We start from the raw sequence: 12,835 nt of genomic DNA, 5'->3' as shown, positions 1-12,835 counted from the left end.
ACTCCTCCCCTCCAATAACATAAGGTAATTTTGAAAGTAAAAATGAATAAACCGTTTCCCCACTTTTGATAGGTAAAACACCCCTTTAGGACTGTTTTAACTAACTGATAATGTTAAATGATGAATTCATTTTAAAAATAAATCTACCATACTGACCTGTAGGCTATAAAGTTAATATTTGATGTATACTCTAATCATGGGATCATGAGCACACAGAACAGGTAAAGAGTATATTTTTGGGTAGATTTTGATACGCACACAGAAAGTCTAGCTCACTGGAAAGAAGCTCGAGGAAAAAGCACTTCAGGAGAAATACTAGCCAGCAACAACAATTTCAAGCTCCTGGTATTTACTGAGTCCTAAAGGCAGCAGGAGGTGGAAGCTGCCATCTTCCACAGAGGCAAGATACTCCACAACAGCTGGGTGGCAGCATCTTGCTTCCTTCAGAGCCAGCCTTTCCCAGCTACCATTGAGTTTCTGCTCTTAATCTGGAGAAGTGAAATACAGGCTGGTTCACCAACTTTGAGAGTTTGTCAGCCCTGACTCTCACTAACAGGAGATCAGCTAATGTTACCTAAAACAATTAAATCGTAAAAGACTATCTGAAATAAAGCCATGTTATCATAAGCTAGAAACAACAATGTTGTTAAACGGTGCACAGACACACTTACAAGGCATCCAGCAAGACAAAAATTTTGTAAACTCTTACTGGGATCCATGAGATGAGTAGTACATGTTGTACGTGTATACTCACATACACTCCTTGTCTTTTTTTTTTTTTTTAAGTTACCTAATGTTTGACTGAAATGAGATAATATGCTAAAGCATTTTAGGACCTCAAAAGCATACGCAAATTGCTCTATACCAAAATTTCCTAAAAAAGAACCCTCAGAAAATACTTTCACATTCTAAAATATAGGTCACCTTACTTAATATCTGTAAGAGCATCTTATATATCCATTACATTTAGAGTTTGAAATTATGAAGTCTAAGTGCTATAATCACTGCTAATTTTAGAGGACTACTTATATTTCTAGTGGATTCTAACACATCCAAATAAAAGCTAATTTTAGTTTTTTATTGTAATTCTTCAAGTGTCCTTTACTTACTAACACACAGTAATTTCTAATATTGTTTATAGCACTGTAAACAGCTCAGTATTGCTCACAATGTGTATTTTTAAAGTTGCTAGTAAAGCCAACTAATTTTCTACATTGTGTTTTCAGTTATGACAGAATAACCTAAAACAAATATAAAAACATTTAGGAGGAAAGGACACCTTTGCAATATAATTACCTGCATGACATCAGTAACATCAACAAAATTAGTTCCTGGAAACTTTGTGTCTTCCTCCTCACTATGTACATCTTCTGGTGTCTTATAAAGACAGATAGAAATTGTTAGGTATTTCATATTGGGGGTAAAAAATACATTAGCAGAAAACCTTCATGACAAGAATGCAATAAAATCACCACTCACTGTCAGTAGCCCGACTCCAGAAAAAAAATGCTTTACCCACTTTAAAAGTTAGGAATCATTTTTTTTGCATAGCATAAAGAGAGATTATGAGAACTTATTCTTGTATGCTGACAACTAAAACATGCTGTTACCAAACCTAATGAAATATCTCAGCATCAAAAGTTCTAGGGCAATACCTGCAACTCTTATTAAAAAAAACAGTAAGACAAGTTATTGTAAAACATAGCACACAAGAGTCTAGAAGTGTCTTAAGCAATTTACTTATGTGCGATTGCTACAGTGTTATTTAATAATATCATTTCCAAATAATAATCACTATTCTAGTCCATGGTCTCTGTCTTATTCAGTGAATACCTTGACCACAGGACTCTGAAGGACTTAACTCCTTAAGTCAGAATAGCAGCTAACAGACAGGGAAAACAGAAGGTACGATAACTATACAAAAATAATCACTGCATCACCATGCCTTTGCACTGTCCAGTCTGTGCACAAGACAGAAGTCCACTGGAAGAAACAATATGCCATCCTGTAAACATGTGCCCTACTTTACAACCTTATCATTCAGCATGCAGCAGTTAACCTTTTAGTTGCACAAAATCCTTTGTTACTGCGCAGATTAGATTAATAACACTTCTGAAAAGTTATGTGGAAAGAGAATAGAGTAGACCAGCCAGCTCCACACACAACAGGCTACCAGCGAACAGGCTATGCATACGTGCCACTAACCACTCAAGTACAGTCAAGGAGCAGATGGAGGAATGAAGAACATCCTCAGTCTTCATGCCAGAATATTGAAACCAGTATAAATAAGACAGACATGGGACAATAAGGAATTACAACTCTTAACAGGACAGAGAAATGCTGTTTTTCCTAGAGTTTTGCTATGGTCATTATTTAATCTTGGAAAAATAGCGTCTCGCTGCAATTTTTCATTTTCTTAAACAAATACCTGATATTATAAATTCTTCAGAATAATTACTCCATTTTTTCCTGGAACTGTCTAATTTCTCTAACTAAAACAAGATAATGAGATAACTTTGTAGTAATTTAACATACTTTATTTTTTAACAAATTTTAATTCACAGACATTTAGACCAATCAATACCTGTATTACAGCATCAACAGGAGGAAGTGCAGGTTCGGAGCCTGGAAGAACGTGGTTTACACTCACACTGTCACTTGAAATACTGTCAATATCTACATTTGGTAATACCTAGGACAGAAAAAAGCACCAATCTGAAAATCTGTGTATTAGCTCAGCTACTATCGTTGAACTTTTTACATTCTCTCTTCCACTTCCTACGGAGCCAGTAAACTTCAGTGATCTCCTTTTCTCACACCTGTATCTGATAATAACTTGGTTCTGAAAAACAAAATACTGTAATGTACAAAAACTAACCCCAGAAATATTCATTGCTCTTCTTGCAGTACCTGGTTTCTCCTGTTTTCTAATTCCTTGATACTTTGTCTTGCATGTGACAAAAGCTGAGTACACCTGTAACTATTTATATAGTGGATGTGTGTTTGACTTGCAATTCATTTACAATATGTTCACCTACAAGCCACTGTGTAGGCTGGTTATTGGCTTCATGTTGTCATACATCTGGTATAGTAAAATAAAGGGATAATTGTATTACAATATAGTTTGTAATAAAGGCATGTCCATTACAGCATCAAAACATGTTGTGGTTTTTTTAAGAACAAAAATTTAAATGCTTGCTTAATTCTTGGGGGGGGGGGCAGAGGGGCAGAAATAACCTTAAACATTTAAGAACTGGGTGAAATAATACAATATGCATGTGGGTGCAATACAGTGATACAGCAAGGGAACAAACCACATACTACTCTACCTGTATTTAACTTTGAGTTCCATGAATCACTTGTATCTGAAAGGCATGTCAGAGTATGTATATTCTCAACAATTTGAATCCAAAATAATGAACATGTAAGAAACATTAACTTCCTTTACAACAGATTTATATAAAAAATTTAACCACCACCCCCACCCAAAACAACCCATTAGGTAAGGACTGCAATGGCTGATTAATCAGGAGTGACATCCTTAGGTTGACTATCATGCTTGAAACAGAAATCTTAAAGGCCAAAGCAGTCATCCAAGAAAACTGACATTTATATTAATACTTTTTTTATTCCAAGTTTGTTCTGGATCAAAAGTCTCACCTAAAAAAAAAACCACACCAAAACACCACAAAAAAACCTAAACCATGACAGAACTGTTTTACAAACACCCAGCATAGGTGACTTACGGAAGAAATAGTTTTCTATTTTGGTCAAATAATAAAGATAATTGTTAAAATATGAATAAAAATATTAGCATAGCGTGACAACTTCTTGGTCCCTCCATTCTATATGTTTCTAACGCTTACTGAAAACCACCTACTAATGTCATAGTAAGTTACTGATGGATGACACTGGTTTTAGTTAGCATTTATTAAAATAAACAAACAAATAATCATCACTCTTGACATGTACCTGCACAGACAGTTGAGGTAGATCCTTTTTCTCTGATCTCATCTCTATTACAGCTATGTTTGGTTTTTTTATCTCAACCGGTGGTTTTGGTGGCACTTGAGGAAGAGAGGTTGTAACTGTAACAGGGTGTGGTTTACCTATAACTACTCCAGCAGGCTGCAGTGAGAGGTCGCTAATTTGGGTTTGACCTAAGGACAGTTTAAAAATAATTAAAGATATATAAAAATCTTTGAAGTCAGTAAATTAATAAATAAATTAAAATTAAAGTCTGGGTGTCTGTGTTTCACATGACACAGACTGAGATCTCATGCACAATTACAGACCAATTAGAAAGTCACTTATTAACACTAGCTAAAGTATAGTGCTTCACCAGGTAATTTTAAGGGTCTCCCAGCAGAAACTGTAAACTCAACATTGCCATTTTTAAAAATTATTCACTTTTCTTGACTACGGTGACACCTACTGCTGAAAACGAGAATAACTACATTGTGTTTGCCATTCAAAAATTACATCCCCCACCTCACATTTTCTGAATCATATTCAAAATACTATTACATTTAGTATAGCATCCCACAAATTTTTGTTTGAGACACCCTTTTTCTTAAATAATTATCTTCTTTAAATGCCAGTATAATACTAAGCCTTCCCAAAACAAGGCCTATGTAAAAATTCTACTGAAGGTCCAAAAATACAGAAGCCATGACAATGAATTTAGTGGGTTTGGCACAATCCTACAGAAATCATTGGGCTGAAGTCATTGTAAATGTTGAATCCAAGGGCCTGCTTACATGGATACTAAACTTAAAGCCAGAACAAGAACCCTATAAATGTAAAGTGTATTAAAGAAGGTATGTATAGCTAAGCAAATAACAGCTCTGTCAGGGTGTCACCAGACATGCAGTATGAAGAATGAGGAGAACCATGTTTCCCCATGTAGATTTCCCACAAGAAGGGCAAATCTCAAAGGCCAGGGCAAATCACTGACTTAAGAAGATGTAAGTTGTATTTCCATGAAGTAGCAGTAAGTAAACTTCATACATCCTTCTACAGGTTATTTGCTCCTACCTAGTGGAATAGCCATAGGAATTAGGTGACCTTCAAGTGGACCGCAGACAGCAGGCACATCTCGACTTGGACTAAAAAGATACTGATTTTCTTGGGCAAGTGCATATAAACGATGCTGTTTCCTAGGGCTGGTTACTACCTTCTGCGTGTGAGAACAAGTCTGTGTTCCTGCTGACTTTACCTTTGTACCTGAAACAAGAGCAGATAAACTGTGTGTCATCAACACATGTACAGACCCAGTAACATCACACACTCTACTAATTTAAGCCCTTCTGAAACAATTACAAATTTTTGCTGTGGGATGGAAGGAATGAGGGAGGGAGACAGGAAGGGTAGAATCTAAAAGTGCTAAGTTAGCTGTCTCAGTATTGACAGCAATGAAGGAGTTAAAATTACATTTTTTGAGTATCTGATTCTAGCAAATAAAGGCACATAAACGTGAAGAAAAGGACACAAGGACGGTAGTAGGTTGCAATGAAACATGTGATTTAGCAGCTAAGAAGAAGCCTATGATTTAGGCTTGAAATGCAGCATTAGAAGAGCATGCAAGCCTGGCATAAAAAAATAGACAGAATATAGAATACAGCCAAGCTGTCATCTGTTGTTCATCTGATTGACTGCCTCAATTTTATAAACATGGAGTTTGTCTCCAGCCACAAGATTGACAGGTACTCAGAGGAACAGGTATAATCTACAAATTCCTGGTTTAACAACTCACTGCTACTGGAAAACAAAGCCATAACTAATACCCGTAAGTCTTGACTTGCAACATTGAGGGAGCACTGATTTTTTGGTCCAATCTTGAAAACATATTGTTAAATAGCCACCCAGAAGTAATTTGTATGTAGCAATGCCTAAGCATATAGCAGAGGAGAACACTTATTGCTATGTTACATTTCTCACTATACAGTCATGCAAGGTCTTACTCAACCTACATTCTTTGCAAACAATGGATATTATTAATTTAATCTAAATGGATAAAAACTGCCTGAAAATTCCCCCCCAAAAAGAGTCAACAATCATGAATCAAACAGAAGTGCTTCTACTACTATTTGGAGGCATTAGGAAAATGAACCTGGAAAGAATCACATTGGTAACCAACTTCTTATCTTCACTACAGCTGAAAAATGTCATCTTACTCCTCTGTTGTTTCTAATCGTCACTATTCCTGTATTAATGGCCAGTTAACACATGACAACAAGCACTTTTTAGCTCTGTTCACATCTAATAGCTTCCTAATTAATTGAAGAATAAAAGTCAATGATTATAAAATTTAGGATAATCAAGACTGATAATGTGACTTTTAACAAATGCAGACAGCAAGTAAGGCAATTCACTCAAGAAGTGGTATTTTTGTACACACAAATTATGGGTTATAAACCTAGAAACAAGAACAGCAAGTCATAACTCTTCAATGAGAAAATACAGGTCAGAAAGAAGTGTCTCTGAAAAAGGCTTTAAGGTCATGTTGGATAAGCAATGCAATGAGAAATCACAATACAATGCTGTGGTCAATGGGATGAATGTAATCCTCAGATGTCTCAACAGGATGTCAGTGAAGTGGAGAAGAATAAGATTTCCATATATGATAATACTGCATTCAGCACTAATCCTCTATCTCTGTAAATATTAAAACAGATTGGACGTATAAAAGGCCTTTTCCATTTTGTAAGGAAAATCGCCTGGAAACTGAAGCCAAAATCTCTATATATCAGATACGTATCACTACATTTACCACTATAAATCAGATATTAAATTTGAAGTGCCCCATTTACTTTTGAACCATAAGGTATCTAGCCATGGGAAGAAGTAATTAAGGGCAGAATTTCTGATGTCTTTATGTGGTGAGCATGTGCCTTTCTGCAAAGCATAGGTTAGCTAGAAAAACTGTTCTTTAGTCAAAAACAAATTACTGGACTCAGTAACATAAATAGATATAGTTCAGTGGCTTGTGATTTAGAAGAGGTCATACCACATGATCTAACAGCCTCCCCCCCCCCCGGCCTTGAACTTTTGAGTAAAAACAGAAATTGGCAACATATCTGTAATACCGCCAACTTGTAAAAACAAGGTTCTCACAGTAAGAATGATTAAGTACTGTATACACACAGCACCTCATTTTAATTGCTTTCAACTTTTCATTTCCCCCTGAAAAGATTATTTGCACTGGGCAGAAACTAGACATTTAATTAAACTTAGCTTTAAAAACCTAGTGTTTTACATATATTTTATCAGTTCAAATTATGCAGGAAAACAACTCCAACTTTTTTTAAGAAATGTTCTCTTACTCATAAAAGTGTTACATGGATTTTTTTCCTAACTTCCCATAAGAAACCAAGCATTAGTCACTACAGTTTATTTGCAAAGAAAATGGTTGAGAGGGTTATAAAATGACTGAAAAGAGACTCTCCAGATGGCCATTTCAGACTTAAATAAACATCCTCATTCTAACACTAATTTAAAACAAGCTCAGTGGACTGCTTTAACAAAATAGAGTCATTTAATAAGTCTGGATTTTCCAGCCAATCAAACCCAAGGCCAACAACTTCCAATAATTTTTAAGCCTTTATCACCTGGTACATCAAGGCCAGGAAAGGAATCTGTGGGTGCAGATCCATGAAGGAAAGAACTAAGCATGCCTAATGCAAGCAAGATTTCTTTCTTTCTTTCTTTTTTTTTTTTAAGAACCTGGTGCTTTAAGGTGCTCATTCAACTTTGTTTCATTTTATTTACACTCCTACTATAGAGGAGTACAGATCTGTTTCTAATTTTATTATTTATACTTTCCTGCCATAACAGCTTCTTTCAGAATAGCAGCCCTTAAAAACATTTAACTATTTTGTCTTCATGAAAAGATTAAATGCTTGTGAAACACAGAAGTATTACTTTTCCATTTTATTAGCAAGATGCAGGAAAGCACAAAAATTAAGCAGCTTGACCAACTGTCTTGTAAGAAGAGTCAAAGACAAGTAATGACAGTATCAAACAAAGGCTGACCTCAGTCTAAAGCCATTAAAATCAGAAAACTTGGGAAATAGGACACATATTCATTGGAGTGCTATTCTTTTAAGTGACATGCAAAAAATTCTGTATTCTTCCTTTCTTCCCTTAGATAAGAATAGAAGTGGGTGTCTTATTTTATTTACTGTCATGATAGAGACAAAACCATAACTTTTTGTAAATGCAGTCTGCTGTGAAATAGAGAAACGAATTTTAAGGCAGCTTTATTATTGCAAACGCACATGTTGCTGTACTGCTGTAGTATGACTTAATGACTTGGAAGAGAATCACTTTGGGTAAAGGCTATCCAGAGTTCATTCCATTTTCAGGCAAATAGGTTTTAAACTGTATTTGTCACACACAGGATTTCTGGAAGATTGAATGCAGCATGGATCCAGTACACAGTTTTCTCATTCATTTCTATTTGCCTCCAGCAGAAACAACCTAAAGCACAGGAGCAGCTTATTACAACTGCACGCAACCTGTACCTTTACATTTCACTGACACTACTGAATTAAACAAGTTACTGGTAGAAAACTGGTATTATCAGGAGATCAAATGACCTATTTATTATAATCAATTGGGAGGGAGGAGGATACTTTTTCTGCCTCTTTACAAGATATTGTTTCCAGAATGATGAAATTGGCCTCCCTGGAAAGGTTGTGACCTTCTATAAAGGACAAGAGCACAATAAATACAGAAGAAAAATGTCATTTAGGACTCAACAAAGGCAGAACTGCTGATGAAATATTTTTAAGGAAGTGCCTGTTCTTAATCCAAATCTTAACAGTCACTGTATCATTGTTATTGCTACACTAAGTGCTTACTAGCACACATTTTATTAAAAAAAAATCTGTACAGAATAAACTAAATTACAGGTGTGCAGCATAGCCAGTAGTCAAAAAGAGTGATACATCATGCTGGTCCTTCAAATGAGTATGCCAGCATTCTTCACAAAAGAAGAAGTGTTTCAAGACAGGTCAGATAAAATATATAAGCAACAAGACTAGCACTTTTCATATACCGAATTCTCACCTTTTAAAAAATACTGTAGGTTTTGAAAAGTCTTCTAGATTTTTGCCAGGACTATAACCCACATTTTCCAGGAGGGTTATGAGAATTGCAAATACTTTCTACCAGTAACACTCTTTCTTCACAGATCTCAACTGGGCTTCACAGCACAGGTAAGAAAAGTGCCAGGAAATGGCATGAAGACTACACTAAGTAAGCTTAACAATAGATTCTTGTACTGTTTTGAGGACTTGCTGCTGTGGATGTTTGTCATAATGCAAAAAAAACCCAAACCACCCAAACCAGCAGTGCTTGTCTTCAAAGAGATGTATATGTTTTATACTATACATTTTAATGGCCTAAAAACATGATCTCATCAAGTGACTGCCTTCTCATGTTAATCTCTTATATTTCATACAGATATAGTATTTTGGCAGTTATATTAAAAACTCAGACACCATTTTTTAAACATGACAGTTAAGATTGCATCAAGTATATTTTCCCTGCATGGGTAACAATAGCATAAGTGCAAGAAGCGTAGAGGGAAGCCAACCAACGTTTTTCCATTGATCCTCATCCTATTAACTTGATTGTGCCCTCTATCACTTTAACTGCCTCTTACACTTAACACACTCTTTCTCTCCACCATTATCTTTTATCGTGTAATTTGCTCACTCTCTCCTGCAGTGACATGATGATACACATAGTTTTTTCTGACATTATCAGTTAAATATTGTTAGTTTCTGTATTAAGAATCAGTTAAGTTTTGAAAAGAAAATAAAAGGAAATAAAACAGATCCAATTAAAAAATTACTTTCTACTAACTCAAGATAAAGTTTATCTACACTTACCTATGTCAGATATCATATAGTTTGACTTTTTTATTATTTTTACACATTTTTAATAGGTTTGAAAATTAGAATCTTCTGATCCTAACACTGCCTACAAAACTAATGAATGGAGTTCATTATTAATCAACTAATAACCTTTACCAATCAATTAAATAACCTTAACAAGCTAGTACAAAAGAGAGTTATACTCCACTTTTAACCCTGACTTGACTAACAAAAGTTACCTGCATCTAGTCAACTTAAACAATGCTTCTCATTAACATGTCCTTCAATATTTTCACGTTAACAGATGTCATCTTCACAGCCATAAATTCAAATTTTCATATTTCAGTTAATATATTAGAAGTGGGAAATGGAATATCAGGCTTTATTTTTTCAAATCTCAGTAGATTTCTTAACTCCGAATGAATCAATCATTAGATGACATAACTGGATCTCAGCCAGACCCAATACAACCTGACATGAAGAATACATTCCTCAGTAACCTTTCGCAAAAGCAGAGTTAGTTTTTCAGCACACTCAGCTTTCAGGTGCTTATGTCATTACTTCTAGCAATTCAGCTCTTTAAGACTTGGGCAACAATAAATATATATTAATATGTTTATTAAATTTAAAAATAAGTATTAATTTGACAATCTAAAACATGCGAGATACACACTAAGCAAATCTGAAAACCTGCTGGTAGTTTTTAGTTTTGAAAAGAGCATCTTTTACAATAGAATATTTCAGTTGGAAAGGACCTACAATGATTATCTAGTCTAACTGCTTGACCACTTCAGGGTTGACCAAAAGTCAAAGATGGGTATTAAGGGCATTTTCCAAATGCCTTTTAAACACTGGCAAGCATAGGGCATCGACCACCTCTCTAGGAAGTGTACTGCAGTTGCTAAAGCTTTAAATTGAAGAGCAGGTGAGCAACAATTAAATAGTTTCATTTATACAAGGAATTCCGAATAGAAAAACTGGGAAGGAACACCTTGTTCACATCAAAGAATTACATACCTCTAACACACTCTATCACCTTGGGTCTTTGAAGTTTAGATCTGGGAGAGGGAGAGTTGAATCTCAAATATGGTGCTTTTTTAAGCGTGCTACGATGGCCCTGGTAAATTGGTTTACCATAAACTTGAGACAGATAGTCTTCGTTTTGTAGCATTGCATTTCCATTCACAGGACCCTGACACACACACACAAAAAAACAGGTAGTTTACATTTCTTCATGTATGAAAATTTGAACACATCAGTATTGTTGCAAAAGTCTAAAGGAAAAAAAGTAAGAAGTTCTGCAACAAACAGTATGAATTGCAAGCACACGTGAAAACACATTACGCATACAGAACACATACAAGAAACTTACTAGCAGCTGAATAAAATAGCAGATACTGGGTAAAACACATTTGTAACACAACAATGAATTCTACATTGTTATGTAGAAGCTTCGGCTTCCACAGCACATGAAAGGACAGAAAGGACAGAAGGACAGAAATCCACAGGACAGGGCTATCACTTTCACTTAAAATTATTACAGTTACACATACAAACAATTTTTCATGCTAATACTGCAAATCTAAAGCATAGCAGTCATTACAAAAAAAAAAAAAAAATCAACTACTTGGGAACTCACGTCTGCCCTTTTTTCTTTCCTCTGCAAACTTTCAGAAGAAAAGTAAGTTCTAAACCTCTGTTTGCTTGTGTTATCTTCTGCTTGCTTCTGCAATGGCTTAGCTGCAGATAAAGGTTTCTTTGTCAAGCATCCTTGGATTTTTTGATTTTTTGCTTTAATTTCTTTATTGGTCTTCATACCCTTGATGTTTTGGGCTCTCTTGATCCATGGGACCTTTTGATCATATTTCACTTGTTCTGAATCATTTCTTGCCATTTCAGCCTAAAGATAAAATATAAATGTAATAAAAAGAGATTGTTATCTTCAAGGCTATCAGAGGAGTCTGTGGATAACTTTGAAGTTCTGAGAAATGGCCTGTTTTTCATGTTAGCCAGCAACTGTGAGCAGTGATTTTCATTAAGCAATTGAAGTTTTAAAATAAAGGTAAATATTTTATTATAGCATACTACATGCTAGTAATAATAAGCAGTTTTCTCATGTTTTCAGGTTGTGAATGAATCATGTTTAACTATTGACATGAAAGAACAATGCAAGGTGGAAAAATCTAATGCAAAAACCCGAACACATTTTTTCCAGCCATACCTGGATTTCCAAACTGATTGCCTTGATCCACTCATCCACAGTCTTTCTGATACGAATCTCTTCCAATACATCTCTGAAATAGAAGAAAGAACTATTTTACGTCAGTGCGTCTTAAATTGCACAGATTTGTTCCTGGGAAAGTAGTGACCTATAAACACTATAAAAAGAGAAACCCAGAACACAGGCGGTAAGATTATGTACCCTACAGTCTCCAAAAGGCACCAAGCATAGCCTATCTGAGTTTCCCAAACCTAAATCTGTTCTTACATAATGCCACCTGCAAACCCCACCCCTCGATGGTATGTACTAACATTATTACAAACATCTACGAGTAAGTGGCAGCCATGTGTCAGTTCCTATTTTGATCAAAAACTGAAAAAACATGGCAACAAAAATATTCCAACTCAAAAGACAAAAAGCAGATGACAAAAATTACTACTTCCTCTAAAAGATGATGATAGCAGATATTACGCCTGACAAAAATGTTTACATGAAGACTATAGTTACCTTCCTCAGGAAAACGCAAGATTAAATTATCTTTTAATAGGAAAATGTTCATTGTGATTCAGGCAGTAGTATTTAACATAACTAATTGTCCTGGTTTCAGCTGGGATAGAGTTAACTGTCTTCCTAGTAGCTGGTACAGTGCTATGTTTTGAGTTCAGTATGCGAAGAATGTTGATAACACTGATGTTTTCAGTTGTTGCTCAGTAGTGTTTAGACTAGAGTC

At 35.3% G+C, this 12,835-nt stretch overlaps 1 protein-coding gene across 4 annotated transcripts in view; it reads right to left on the bottom strand.

Moving 5' to 3' along the window:
- The window catches only part of KIAA0586 (KIAA0586 ortholog), a 74,486-nt gene that overhangs the window by 47,901 nt on the left and 13,750 nt on the right, over positions 1-12,835 (bottom strand). For all 4 annotated transcript variants that reach the window (XM_010579844.1, XM_010579843.1, XM_010579845.1 and 1 more), the window contains exons 13-19: positions 12,106-12,178; positions 11,524-11,784; positions 10,902-11,076; positions 5,038-5,226; positions 3,973-4,160; positions 2,585-2,692; positions 1,297-1,377 (exon numbers count right to left, since the gene is read on the bottom strand). In XM_010579844.1, the coding sequence (XP_010578146.1) occupies positions 1,297-1,377; positions 2,585-2,692; positions 3,973-4,160; positions 5,038-5,226; positions 10,902-11,076; positions 11,524-11,784; positions 12,106-12,178 (1,075 nt within the window). The remainder of the gene's footprint in view (positions 1-1,296; positions 1,378-2,584; positions 2,693-3,972; positions 4,161-5,037; positions 5,227-10,901; positions 11,077-11,523; positions 11,785-12,105; positions 12,179-12,835) is intronic.

Source organism: Haliaeetus leucocephalus, unplaced genomic scaffold, assembly GCF_000737465.1.
Source record: "Haliaeetus leucocephalus isolate CR32 unplaced genomic scaffold, Haliaeetus_leucocephalus-4.0 Scaffold678, whole genome shotgun sequence".
Classification (NCBI taxonomy): domain Eukaryota; kingdom Metazoa; phylum Chordata; class Aves; order Accipitriformes; family Accipitridae; genus Haliaeetus; species Haliaeetus leucocephalus.
The sequence above is the reverse complement of the archived record's forward strand: the minus strand, read 5'-3'. Positions and strand labels throughout refer to the sequence as shown.